The 15035-nt window shown below is 39.8% G+C and overlaps 2 protein-coding genes across 2 annotated transcripts in view; both read left to right on the forward strand.

Annotated features, from left to right (window-relative positions):
• The window catches only part of LOC108697319, a 28621-nt gene extending 17650 nt beyond the window's left edge, over positions 1 to 10971 (forward strand). Inside the window, exons 6-8 of the mRNA XM_018227249.2 lie at positions 1963 to 2097; positions 7514 to 7671; positions 10832 to 10971. Coding sequence (XP_018082738.2) covers positions 1963 to 2097; positions 7514 to 7671; positions 10832 to 10971 — 433 coding nt within the window. The remainder of the gene's footprint in view (positions 1 to 1962; positions 2098 to 7513; positions 7672 to 10831) is intronic.
• Positions 10972 to 11147: 176 nt separating this feature from the next.
• LOC108697320 overlaps positions 11148 to 15035 on the forward strand; it is a 65097-nt gene continuing 61209 nt past the window's right edge. Inside the window, exons 1-3 of the mRNA XM_041571188.1 lie at positions 11148 to 11156; positions 11891 to 11969; positions 13141 to 13208. Coding sequence (XP_041427122.1) covers positions 11148 to 11156; positions 11891 to 11969; positions 13141 to 13208 — 156 coding nt within the window. The remainder of the gene's footprint in view (positions 11157 to 11890; positions 11970 to 13140; positions 13209 to 15035) is intronic.

The raw sequence follows: 15035 nt of genomic DNA on the forward strand, positions 1-15035 counted from the left end.
TTTTTTGTGTGGGTTTCGCGAATTTATTCGCCGGTGGCGAAATGCGGAATTTCGCCCTGAATTCATGTCTGCCGAATTTAGTCGCCCACCTCTGGTGTGGGATTCTGGGACATGTAGTTCCTGAACAGCTGAGCAGCCGCATAGTTCCAGATGTCTGGGTTAGATTATGGCCCCAGTGCTGGCCACCTGTTAACCAGTAACTATTTAACTAGACAATGACAAGCTTTAGTCGGATCAGAGTGGAAATGATATTGAATTCTTGACTGAAAGGTTCGCAAGCAGCTGATATCAACCAAGGTTTAGTTTTAAAAACAAGATGAAAAGCTTTGGGAGGTCCAACTTTCAACTTTTATTCAAGTAAAAAACCTGCAGCCTTTAAAGGATGATGTGAGTTGTAGGCCAACAATAGCAGGAGGGATCCATGATAAAGAGCTTGTTGTACATCCAGTATGTTGTGTTGTTGTATTGTGAGGTCAGTGTGTTTATACAACGTGAACAATTCCCACCGTCTTATATATCAGTCCTGTATGTGTCACTACAGCTTTTTCTTAAATGTTACAGTTGACAACACTAATGTCCCTATAACACACCCTTGGGCCCTCCAGCAGTCTTGGAGTTATATGTTATAGGTGGGTAGTGGGTGACTGGGTGTTGTGTTTCAACAGCTACAAATAAACAGGTTGAAGACCTGCCGTTTATAAAACTCAGTCATTATTGATGGGATGGGACCTCATAGGATCAAGGGCAGCTTCTTACACATAATGTAAATTATAGGCCTCAAAGTATATGCAACGTATTCCTCCCATTCACATTAATGGGCAAGTACTGGTGTTTAATACAGTATTTAATGCAGCACCACTAACATTGCTGTAATGTATTTACTATTCAAATGAATGAGAGATGGCGCTTCTCTGCAGTTACAATACAATAGTGGACAATATGGGGGTGAGTTACCAAAATCTGAAATTTCTCCGAATTTTCCGAAAACTACTCCGGCCAAATCTGCATGTATTTTTTTTCCCCTTATTTATCATTACATTTTCCCGAAAATATCTTGCTCAGGAAAAAATTCTATAAAATCATAAAAAAAATCGAAGTACCGCAATGTTTTCAATTTGATGCCTGAATACCACGTCTTTTTTCGAAAACCTAGTGCAGATCATGATATCTTCAGGACATCCCCTGAAAAAATAGTGTTTTTTCCCCTTTAAAACTCAAATGAGAAAAAAAAGGACTTTAGTAAATAACCCCCTATGTCTTGAGTTCTACCAGCCTTATAGGGGGTTATATAGGATTATGGTGGAAATAAGATGGGCAATTTCTTATACAGGTGCAGGTGACAATTCGCCAGCGTTTCTCAGTACTCGGTAACGGCAGGCGGCTTTTCGTTGCTCCGCAAATTCACTAAAGTGCAGATTTTACTGAACGTTACCTCTCCAGAGTTGACTTCAGACCAGTCCTAAATTACTTTTTTTGGGTAACCGGTTTTCTCCAGACATTTTATAACATATGGAACATTCATTTTCCAGTGTGTAGGTTATTACATTTACTCTCTTGTCTTTATTAAGGTTCCCTGAACATTTCTAATAGAAACCGCTTAAACCATTTGCACCAACATTTATAATAAAGAATTTCATACAACTTTAAATTTCCCTCCATATGCAAAGTGACCTGGCACAAGATCATTAAGGGATTTTCGCTAGGCACCAAAAAAAACGCTAGCGCATCTTTCCTAAAAAATGTCCGCACGGCGAATTAACACTAACGAAAAGTCGCCAGCGTTCAGCACTTAGAACGGAACTTTGTATTTTAGTGAATTAGCGTATTCGTAACGCATTTATGCCTGACGAAGTGTTGTGATGTGTGGGAAGCTGACGCTGGCGAAAAGTCGCTGGTTAGTAAATCTACCCCTGAGTCTCACCGATTTTCAATCATGACTTCATATTCTTATTCACTATGTAGTTTAACTCAAAGGGAAGAAGAGAAGCTTTGCCTCCAGAGTGAAATCCATGCACTAGAGGAATCAAACAGAACATTAGAGGCTGCGATTGCTGAACTGAGATTGGAGGCTGAGAAGAACAGAAGGAAAATCAAAGAGTAAGTCGCTGAACATTCACATCTTGTCTCATGGGAAATGTCTGTAAGTAAATTCTGTCTGTAGGATTTTACTCCCACCAACGGCTTAGACGTTAGATATTTATGTATTGGGGGAGGCAGGAAGGGAATAAGCACCACGATGATCTTATTTTTAAAAGTGCAAAGCTTCTATCTTCTCTCTAGTTTTTTATCATTCCCAAGTTGATTGATTGATAAGTGCTCAGTACCCCAGAATAGACATCTAGGGGCACATTTATCAAAATCTGAATATTACAATAAAAAAAGTCAGACCAAACTAGAATCCATGATTGGACCTTATTTATTATTAAAAAAAAAATCACAATTTAAAGGGATCAGGGATAAACTCAATAGAATCGAGCCTAAACCCAAGTCGTACAATTTTTTCGGCGTTTTTTTCCAGAATCACATTATTTTGATTTTGATTTTTGCCCGAAATAGTTGCATTTTTCAGAACAGACCACAGAAACTTCCAAATAGAATAGGGACCTCTCCCATTGACTTAAATACAACCTCGGCAGGTCTGAGATGCCGGATTTTCAGATTCTGACTTTTTGTAGCCTCTATGTTTAATAAATCCTGAAAAAATTTGATTGTTATTGGCATTCAGACTTTGATAAATAACCCCTGTAAAGTCAGGCAGAAGAGCCCAATACTCAGCACCAGTGATTAATTGTATTTTTGCATTATTATCCCAGAGGGAAAAAAAGGAAATTAGGGAAATGAGTGATTTCTTGCTCCATACCAAAGATATGACTATCCAGAGATTATACCAACTTCCAATCATTTCTAAAACTCACATGTGCACCAACAAGATGGAAACAGCAAATATGAGTGGCTCCCAATGTCTTTGTGTTGACTTGGCAACTGTCACAATGGCTTCCACAACTAAACAGCCAGGGCTCCCAGGTTCATCCCGTTCTGATACCACTGGTTAAATCATATGAAGACCTAAAGACAGAACCAAACAGCATAATTGCATCAGGGGTTTTATTCTCAGCCCCAAGAACCCTTTATCTTTGTGTTTATATCTTGGTGGTGCAGCATCTGTTGAGGGACATGTCTGATATTTATATATATATATATATATATATATATATATATATATATATATATATATATATATATATATATATATATATATATATATATATATATATATATATATATATATATATATATATATATACACAGTGGTGTGAAAAACTATTTGCCCCCTTCCTGATTTCTTATTCTTTTGCATGTTTGTCACACTTAAATGTTTCTGCTCATCAAAAAGCGTTAACTATTAGTCAAAGATAACATAATTGAACACAAAATGCAGTTTTTAAATGAGGGTTTACGTTATTAAGGGAGAAAAAAAACTCCAAATCTACATGGGCCTGTGTGAAAAAGTGATTGCCCCCCTTGTTAAAAAATAACTTAACTGTGGTTTATCACTCCTGAGTTCAATTTCAAAGGTTATAAAGCCATTTCTAAAGCTTTGGGACTCCAGCGAACCACAGTGAGAGCCATTATCCACAAATGGCAAAAACATGGAACAGTGGTGAACCTTCCCAGGAGTGGCCGGCCGACCAAAATGACCCCAAGAGCGCAGAGACAACTCATCCGAGAGGCCACAAAAGACCCCAGGACAACATCTAAAGAACTGCAGGCCTCACTTGCCTCAATTAAGGTCAGTGTTCACGACTCCACCATAAGAAAGAGACTGGGCAAAAACGGCCTGCATGGCACATTTCCAAGGCGCAAACCACTTTTAAGCAAAAAGAACATTAAGGCTCGTCTCAATTTTGCTAAAAAACATCTCAATGATTGCCAAGACTTTTGGGAAAATACCTTGTGGACCGACGAGACAAAAGTTGAACTTTTTGGAAGGTGCGCGTCCCGTTACATCTGGCGTAAAAGTAACACAGCATTTCAGAAAAAGAACATCATACCAACAGTAAAATATGGTGGTGGTAGTGTGATGGTCTGGGGTTGTTTTGCTGCTTCAGGACCTGGAAGACTTGCTGTGATAGATGGAACCATGAATTCTACTGTCTACCAAAAAATCCTGAAGGAGAATGTCCGGCCATCTGTTTGTCAACTCAAGCTGAAGCGATCTTGGGTGCTGCAGCAGGACAATGACCCAAAACACACCAGCAAATCCACCTCTGAATGGCTGAAGAAAAACAAAATGAAGACTTTGGAGTGGCCTAGTCAAAGTCCTGACCTGAATCCTATTGAGATGTTGTGGCATGACCTTAAAAAGGCGGTTCATGCTAGAAAACCCTCAAATAAAGCTGAATTACAACAATTCTGCAAAGATGAGTGGCCCAAAATTCCTCCAGAGCGCTGTAAAAGACTCGTTGCAAGTTATCGCAAACGCTTGATTGCAGTTATTGCTGCTAAGGGTGGCCCAACCAGTTATTAGGTTCAGGGGGCAATTACTTTTTCACACAGGTTTGGATTTCTTTTCTCCCTAAATAATAAAAACCCTCATTTAAAAACTGCATTTTGTGTTATCTTTGACTAATAGTTAAATGTGTTTGATGATCAGAAACATTTTGTGTGACAAACATGCAAAAGAATAAGAAATCAGGAAGGGGGCAAATAGTTTTTCACACCACTGTATATATATATATATATATATATATATATATATATATATATATATATATATATATATATAGATATAGGCTAATATAATTCTCCTCTGAGGCAAATCTGGGTAGACACAGGCAGATATGGCTGCTTATCATAACAGCAAATATATAAGTAGGATCAATGGGCAAATACACTCCTTCCTGATGTGAGAAACTTGCCTGGTGGTCTGGTGGGGGTGCAACAGGGTCGCCCCATGAACCCTCGGCAGGGACTCTGCTTCCGGGTTTTTGCGCGTCTTCAGTCATTTTGGGTCATATTCGGCACGGTCGCGTTGCAGGCGCTTTTTGTACATTGCCTCAAATCAAGGTCTTTTCATAGTTCCTGGGTGTATTTTTCAAGTCTGCTTCATTGATCCTTGACTCTGCCTGTCCCTGACCTTGTCCAGTTTAACCACCTGTCCTGATCTTTGCCTGTTGTCTGACTATTCTCCTGGAATCTGTTTCTGTACCTCAATTGGTCTGTATGACCTGGCCTGGGACCTGACTACTCTCTCCTCTCCTGCATTTGTACTGCACTACGCCTCTTGTTTCCGTTCTACTACTTCACGCTTGATTCCCTTCGTTGTTCAGGACTCTTTCCTTAGGGCTCTCATGTTAAAGGACAATTCAACCTTTAACTTAAAAAAACCCATACCCCCCCTATCCTATGTAGACCCCTCTCCCTCCAGCCCCTACATTTTTACTTACCCCTCTGTGCAGATTCCTGGTCTTCTTCCGGCGCTTTGAGAATTTCTGTCTATTTCGGCGCATGCGCAGTTGTCATGAACCAGGAAATTGCTCCAACTGTGCATGCGCCGTTTCGCCGGTCTCAGTCTCAATCTCAGATTACTGAAGACCCAGAAGATGGCTTCCGTGAGATGCGATTCCTGAATCTGCACCGAGTGGTAAGTAAAAAGTTTGGGGCATTTCCCCGGCAGCCAGGCTGTGGGGGTGGAGGGAGGGGGTCTATGTAGGGTAGGGTTTTTTAGTTAAGGGTTGAAGACCTGGCAGCATTTGAGTAGGAGAGGGCTTGTCCCGAAGCCAATGGTGGCTGTTATAGGTGGAAGAGTAAGCCACAACCGGATCCTTGGAGTCTGTTCTGAGTTTTGTGTTAGACCTGATCAAGGCTCATATTAGCCAATATAGCTCAATGCATGTGTGTAAAAATATCCATATACTGGCTACCTACTTGCCCTTTCATTTAGATATCAGATTGAGCACCTTCAAGTATTGATCAGGAAGGCTGGAGGACTGCATTAGCAATGGACCAGGTCTTAGTTCTGCATGGGATCCCTATTTGATTTAATGTGGGCACAGTATCCAAACAATTGGATCAACCTGCTTTGGGCCACCTGAATTGGCAGATTTTACCATTTATGGCAACCCGTGGATATCATCAACCTTTAGAATAGAATCTGAAATTTGCTTATAGGACTCCTTCTGCATTTAGTGTGATAATCGATTTATTATAAAGCACTGTGTGATGATGATGATGATGATAAAAATCTATATTATAGTTTTTTTTAAAACTAGATTTGCAAATCATTGTGCCACGGTACTTGTTTATAATCTACAGAATAAATGGATTGTTCTGCAAAGTTCCAGCATTAATAAAGGTGTCCAAGGCACCTCCCGAATGATCAACACCTCTGCCCTTGGGGAGACCTTGGGAGGGTTCACAAAGGTTGAAGGGACAACGTAGAGAGTTCAGACAGCGGCTCCTGCGGGGAAAGCTGAGAGAGTTGTAAAGCATTAAACACTCTTTAGAAGTGACATTGAGAAAGAAGCTGGTAATCCCAATTGAACATATTAGACGCTTTTGTAAAGTCAACCCCAAGAGACCCATTTGTGAGGGATTTTACCATCTTCCACCGGTTTGTCTTGGGCATTAATAAGATTTTTTTCGAAGTCTTCAATCACTGCTCCTTCAGCTCCCTGTGTCCAGGCTTAAATACGTTTGAAAAATGAAGAAATAGCTTATTAAACCCTCTGTAGCTGGGGAAGGTTTTAATGGAGAACAGAACTTTCTCTTGTAAATAGAGTGCTAAATGCTAAATCACTATAGTGCCAGGCTGTAGTTGGTGGAGATTTGTATAACTGCTGTTGCACGTCATTGCTCAATATAATTAAAATATCTAACATTATTACTTTATGGAGCAGATTTATCAAGGTTCGAAATAATAAATTCAAATTTTCAAATGTCAAAATTCACACATTCAAATTTTAATCCCCTATTCGAAATAAAATTCAAATGTGAGATTTATCACCCCTCGATAAACAGTCCTAATTCGAATATTCACCACCTAAAACCTGCCGAGTTCATGTTCAAGTCAATGGCAGACGTCTGTTGAGCCATTTGGAGATGTTAATTAGACAAAAACTCGATTTGCGTCGAATAGGATAAAATTAGAATTTTCCGGTCGGAACCATTCCTCGGGGAGGGAGAGAGGAGCAAACTGAGCATGCTCAAGCCCTAGCCCTGGAGGTTTAAACTGAAAACAGTTAGTCTGATACAGAAGCCCATGAGTACACAATAGAAGGAAAGAAATGTGATGTTTGACAGAGGACTCAGAGAAACATTACTTTGAGGGGTTACTGGTTTATTTATTTAACTCTAATAAAACTCACTTACTTTTAGCCTTTCCTTCTCCTTTAACGACTGGTGACATTTGTCATTAAACGTTATTGTTGAACACCAATGAAAATCTGCAAATGGACATTATTTTTATGCTCAACAACTTGTTCACCTTTGTGTTTCCTTTACCCGTGCGCAGGTTAGAGAAAGATCTGGAAGCCGAGTGCAAGCGCGGGAGAACTGAGAAACAGGAGCAGGAACAATTAATGGCAAATATTCAAGATCAGTTAAATACGGCCCAGAGTGAAGTAGAACAACTGGACGAGTACAGACAGAACTATGAGAATCTGCACAGAGGTGAGAGAAGCAACTAAACTGCAGCTTGGGGACAGAGCATTTCATTATGAATATTGATGGGCGAATTTCGGCCGGAAAATGTGCCTGCATCTAGTTTTTGACGCCGGCGAATCTCGGGAATTCGCGAATTTGTGCCTGGATAATAAATTCGCCCATCACTAATTATGAACTCATTATTTACACCATACCTCCCAACATTTTTGAAATAAAAAGAGAGGCAAAATATCGCCGCGCCTGTTTTTGTGGCCACACCCCCTAATTACCATGTTCATTTTACAAAAATTTGGCAGGTTATGAAAGTTTGAACATATTTTTCTGGTTTTATGTGTTATTACAGTTTTGCTAATGAAGGTGAATTGCTCTTAAGGGCAGAGACGCTGCAATTTGGGGAGATTAGTTGACCGGCATCAAATCTACTCTTCTTCGGGGCGACTAATCTCCCCAACCCACCGGCTAGATTGAAAATCGCCAGCAGGAAGCGATTCGTTTTCTGAAGTCGCCCGAAGTTGTTTCACAAGGAAACTTCAAGCAACTTTGGAAAACAAATCGCTTTCATTCTAGCCGGCGGGAAGGCAGTTCAAGAAGATTAGTCGCCCCGAAGAAGAGGAGATTTGTTGCCAGGTGACTAATCTCCCCGAATCGCAGCGTGTCTCTGCCCTTAAAAGACCAGTAACAGAATTTTTTTTTTTAAAAAAAAAAAATTGTTTGTACTTTGCGAATTTAAAGTTAAAAGTGTTTTTACTGGTCCTTTAAGCTGTGTCTACTTCTCCCAAGGCACCCGTTATCTAAATTGTTACAATTACTTATTTGCTTATCTCAAAATTGTTACAAAAGTATCTTATCTGCAGCTGTGGCTGTTCTGGGCTCTCTGCCAAAAGTCAATTAAGTTAGAAACAAAGTATCTTTTTTTAGCTGTTCAGTGCAGAGAAACTTGGGACTTTCCAGTACAAACACGGGACTGCGGGTTGAGTTGTCAAAAGCGGGACTGTCCCGCTGAAAAAGGGGTAGTTGGGAGGTATACTTTAGACTAGTTAACTGTATTTAGGAAATGGCTTACAATAGTAACAAGTGGGATAAAAAAAAAACCTAGGGTTGATTTACTAAATCCCCAACTGGGAAAACCAGAAAGATTCACAGCAATGTGATGTTATTGTTAACGTATCTCTGACTGTGTTTCATGAATTGAAACATTTATCAAAACATTTATTGCTTGCAGAGGATCCGTTATCCAGAAATCTATTATCCAGAAAGCTCCCAATTACGGAAAGGAACAAGTACAAGCTACTGTTTTATTATTACACAGAAAAGGGAAATAATTTTTAAAGGCAACATATAGGAGAAATGATAAAACCCTAATTGTGTAGGCAATTATAAGTAATAGATGGTGTTGCTTTTACATGGTGCTAAAAATGAATATTATCTTTAAAAATAGCCCCTTTATTGGAGCTCCCTATAGATGTTCTCTGGCCACTGTCTGTATTTCAAATGAGGGGTGGGCGTGTCCCTGAAAGAAGCACAGTAGGAAGGGGACAGCCAATCACAGCCCTGCAGTCACACAAGCACAGACAGGCTTCAGTTCCCTATCAGGTCCTGCTAGCTGCTGATTGGTTCCTGTCCTACAGTGCAGTGAGCTGAGTGCACAGCCTGGGAATTCAGGGAGCAGCAAGTGGAAGAGAAGGGAGGGATTATTAGGGTTTTTGCAGAAATATTCAATAAATCAGCCTGAAACACTACTTTTTTAGCACAATTCTTCTATATGTAAATGAGTGTAATGCACTGGCACATTCTATATTATTATAATTATTATAATTTTTATAATTATATTTTACACAAAATGTCTCCTTTGAAAACTTGGATTATTTGATTATTATGGAGTGTATGAGAAACATCTATTCCATAATTCGGAACGTTTTCACAAATCGAGCAATTCAAACCTTTTCACGAAAAATCCAGCAATTCGAACCTTTTCACGGAAAAATCGTGAAAATCGGAAATTGAAGCCGGCGAATTTTCACGGGAGATTCGCGAATTGAGTCGCCGGGTGGGTGAAATGCGGGAATTCGCTGCAAATTCGTGCCTGCCGAATTTATTTGCCCATCACTATACATGAGCTGAATCCTGACTCATTTGCAGGACAGAGACATTCTCTGAACCTCGGCAGATTTCAGCTGTAAAACATACAATATTTATACTTTTCCCCTTTCAGCAAAGTCCAGAGGGAGCACATCAAGCAAAGTGGAAAAAATGCTTAATGTTGTAAAAAACAAAAACACACAAATATAGGAATTAACAGAAAGCTGATTTTATTTGTAAAGCCTCCAGTAAAATCAGAAATTAAAATAAAAGCAAAACAAAGGCACATTTGTACCTGGGAATTCAGTGTAGGACCTGCTGCTTCTGTGATTCCTTTCTGTTCTCATTCAGCTCCAGCACCAGAAGGGTTAATCTAAGTCTGGCAGCGCCCGATTGACCTTTGGTATCTTCAGTGAGCTTTAAAGGGGAACTAAGGTGTTCAATTATGTATTAACTCAATTATTAAGCAGATTTATTAAAGATCTTATTTTGTGCAGCTCTTTCATTCCTTCCTTGGCTCCTTATGTCACAATGTGGGTTGTGGGTTTTGGTTCCCTCTAACCACAAGAGTTTTGCCAGAAACATGGAAAACTGTGTAATTGTATTTGCATTTTGCCCCTGTTAGTATTAGTATGGAACTTGTTATCCAGAATGCTGGAGACCTGCTTGAGACAGCAATTCGGCAGGTTTTAGGTGGCGAATAGTCGGATTTGAGTCCCAGAGTATGTTAAATCTCGAAAATCTAATCCGAATTTTAAAAAAAAACTTGAATCAAATTGGAATAACTCCCTAGTTGAATTTGACAGTTTTGACCGTAAAAAACTCAAAAATTTGATTTTCGAATTTTCAATTCGACCCTTGATAAATCTGCCCCCCCCCCATGTGCCAATCAAAAATCTCAAAAAAACTAAAAAAATCCATCGAGCAATAGTTTATTGGAGCGTTTGCTCAGTCATTTCTTCATCTCACTTCGGTTGATAACGGTTATGGTTGACGCAGCTTTTGCACAAAACTCAATTCAGATCACAGTTCTTCTTACAGTTGTATATGTTGTTTCTATTTACAGATAATCATTCTTTTATTTCAGCTTTCCACTCGCCCCTGGCAAGAAAGAGGCAGAACGTCTTATCACCAGTGTGGAAGGTTCCGGCAGGACAATCGTCTCCTGCCCATCAGGCAAGTTCTCGTCGGGTTCTGTCTCGGCACAAACACGCGGCTGGATATTAAACTGCCAGAGCCACGGGCCAGACACATATTCAATTCCCCAGGAAAAATCCTTCTGCTCTTCTGTACATCCCATTAATAACACTCCCAAAGTTAATTACACTGCCATTCACTGCAGATTGGACGCTCTGTGTGTTGCATTACTTCTTGTGCATTTGTAAATTAAACAGCGGCCTGAGATGGTGTTAGTAAAGTAGATTTTAAAGGAGAACTAAACCCTAAAAATTAATAGGGCTAAAATGTCCTATTTTCTATAGTGAACTTATTGCACGAGGCTAAATTTTGAGCTTGTCAATAGCAGCAATGATCCAGGACTTCAAACTTGTCACAGGGGGTCACCATCTTGGAAAGTGTCTGTGACACTCACATGCTCAGTGGGCTCTGATTGGCTGTTGAGAAGCTAAGCTTAGGGCTCGTCACTAATTATCCAGCAGAAAATGAGCTTCCCTGGCTGTAATATAAGATGATGCTACAGGTTTGCTGATTATTCAATTCGGATGCTAATTGCACTGGTTTCTGTGCTGCCATGTAGTAATTATCTGTATTAATTACTAATCAGCCTTATATTGTGACATTTCTATTCTATGTGTACTGTATATTGTGAGTGGCTCCCTAAGCTCAGTAAGTGACAGCAGCACAGAGCATGTGAATCAGTGAATCAGCAGAAAAGAAGATGGGGAGCTACTGGGGCATCTTTGGAGACACAGATCTTTACTGCTAAAGGGCTGTGGTTGCCTTGGGCTGGTACAGAAGCACAAAACATGTACAACATTTCTACCTACTTCTTTAGTTAGGCTTTAGTTCTCCTTTAACATCTTAGGGTACATTTAGGGTCCAGGCACAAGTTCTGTTCATTTGCATGTGATTTACTTGCATCAAATGTGATTTTGGTGGTCAACACTTCTGTCTCTTTATTTTTCAGACTCACATCTTATCCTACCTGCAGACCACAAAGCATCTCCATCAGCAGCTGCTCCAGGTTCAGAACAAAGTCTTGGATGGTCAGTTGGAAGACTCTCTTGTTATTCTTTAGATCTTGCACCTGAGTGACCCCCATGAGGAATAAAATCGCCATACTTGGTTTTTAGTGTAAACATTGATGACTTCCAGTCCTTCAGCTCTTGTTGAACTATAGCCTCCAGATAGAGCCACATACACCTACAATCTGCTGGGGGGTGTGAAAGTTATAGTTAAACAACAGCTGGAGGGATGTGGGTTTACAGTAGTCAGGCCACAACTTTTATCTATTGACTCTACTAATATTCCGTAGGGTGATTTGCTCCTCGTGCTTCTCAGCGTTAATAACAGTGGCGTATAGTGGTGGGCGAAGAAATTCGCCTGGTGCAAATTCGTGGTGAATTTCCGTGTTTCGCCGCCGGTGAATAAATTCATGAAACTCCTGCGAAAATCTTTTGGATGCGCTTCCGAAAAATTGCTTGTGTCATAATCGCCTTGCGGCAACACTATTCGGACACACACTGACTTTAATGCAGGCATCAAAATTGACGCAATCGATTTTTCAGACGAGCATTCAAAATTGATGTGGGCGTCAATTTTCGATTTTTCTTGAATTTTTCACAGTTTCGGGAAATTCACAAATTTTTGGGCGAGATGGGCGAGATATTCCCCCATCACTAGTGGCGTACCTAGATATTACTGGGCCCCACAACAAATTATTTTTCAGGCCCCCAAAATGTTTAGAGGTTGAACTGTTTTACCAATATTTATTGAAATTGTGTATGAATTGGGGTCCCTTAATATCATGGGCCCCCCTGCAGCCACAGGGTCTGCTTCCTCTATAGTTACACCCCTTACATACATGCCTTCTGTAGGTCACAGTGTTTTTATCTTTAAAGGGGAACTATCGTGAAAATCAACATTTTACATAAGCTTCATACTGAAATAAGAAACTTTCTATATGAGATCATGATTAAAAATTTTGTACTGTTTATATTGTTTTCATTTTCGTGATAGTTCCCCTTTAAAGAACCCCAAGCCTAAGTCTAGCGCAGTAGGAAATTGTGTAATATACATAAGTGTATCTGCTGTGTTATGTGAAAGAGAATCAGAATTCACGCTCATTTATTGTTATTGCTGTTTAGTAATTATCTTCTTATAATTAAAACACGTGAAGGAGCTTTAGTGATATTGAAAGTAATATCTTTCCTGCAGACTTTGACTCTTTCCTGGAGATGCAGTTCGACGCCAGAGACAAATCTAAGGCAGAGCTGAATGAAGAGGTACAATGTGCCCTTAAACACTGATCACTGACGTTTATCTCTTTTTTTGTTACACATATACTTACATATATACTTACATACTGTATATACTTACATATAGCCTTACATATATACTTACATACTATATATACTTACATATAGCTTACATATATATTTACATATATACTTACATATATACTTACATATATATACTTACAGATAGCCTTACATATATACTTACAGTACATACTGTATATACTTACATATATACTTACATATATCCTTACAGATAACCTTACATATATACTTATATATATACTTATATATATCCTTACATATATACTTACTTACATATATACTTACATATTATATAGTGAATAAAGTACCCCCTCTTGTAAAATATAAGGATATTATAAGTTACTGAGGAGTTTCATGACCATATAAAAGTACGAGGCCGAAGGCAGAGTGTTTTTATACAGGTCATGGAACTCCGAGGTAACTTCTAATATCCTCATATTTTGCAACTGGGGGTACTTTATTTATTATAATACACAAATTTCTGCAAGTCATGTGACAGAAATGACATCAGAACTCACTGTTTATAACTGATGACATCAGAACTCACCGTTTATAACTGATGACATCAGAACTCACCGTTTATAAGGATATAATTTACAAGATATTCATGGCTTTTGTGTATTATATATACTTACATACACAGGTGGAACAATATAGAGGCAAGGAAATTAAATGATATGTCGTAATGTTCCCTGCAATGTACAGGGGCTTAGAATATAATCCTATTTCCTGATATGATAACCCCCATCCTCTTCCATAGACTGCAGAATTCTCATTGTATTGTGTATTATATTGTGTATTGTATTGTGTTGTTGTGACCATTGTGTGGCGCCTCCTGTAGCTGCAAGACACCTGTTCTCATCAAAGCATGGAGTTAAGAGGGGCCCATTTATTAGGGATGCACCAAATCCAGGATTCGGTTCATGATTCGGCCTTTTTCTGCAGGATTCGAATTCAGCCCAATCCTTCTGCCAGGCCAAACCGAATCAGAATCCTAAATTGCATATGCAAATTATGGATGGGAAAGGGAAAACATCTTTTACTTCCTTGTTTTGTGACAAAAAAGTCACGCAATTTCCCTCCCCGCCCCAAATTTACATATGCAAATTCGGATTCGGTTCAGCCTGGCAGAAAGGTTCAGCCGAATCCGAATCCGTCTGAAAAAGGTCGGAATCCCGAACCGTGTCCTGGATGGTGCATGTTCGGGACCTGAATATTGCTACAACCGCTGCTACAACCGCGCATGCACCTGTGCGGGGGGGAGCAGGGAGGGAGGACTATGGAGGGTGGGGTTTTTATTAGAAAGGGAGTTTAGTTCTCCTTTAAATGACCACCACTATACAAGGACCATGTAAATGAACTGAGGTGGTGGGTGAGTGGAGGGTCAATTATAGTCAATTACAATACTATCAGCTTTGTATTATTAACCCTCTGAGGCCAAAACCCCCGGACTAATGCCCTCTCTGACCCTACAGTATTCACCTTTAGTTTTAAGGGCAGACAACTAAGGAGATCATTAAGGGGCAGATTTACTAAAGAGCGAAGTGCTAACGCTTGTGACTCTTCGCCAGCATTACCACCCGCAGGGACATCGCCTATTAACTAACAGACGCCAATTCGCTAGTGAAAGAGACTGTTGCTAGTGTCGTTCGCACTCTATTGCCAGGCAACTTTTCGATCTGGCGAATGGACGTTACTCCGCAAATTCAGTAAAGTGCAGATTTAACTGAACGTTAGCTCTTTCGCCAGAATTGCCTTCGCCGCCTCAGA

This window comes from Xenopus laevis, chromosome 7S (genome assembly GCF_017654675.1).
Source record: "Xenopus laevis strain J_2021 chromosome 7S, Xenopus_laevis_v10.1, whole genome shotgun sequence".
Lineage (NCBI taxonomy): Eukaryota > Metazoa > Chordata > Amphibia > Anura > Pipidae > Xenopus > Xenopus laevis.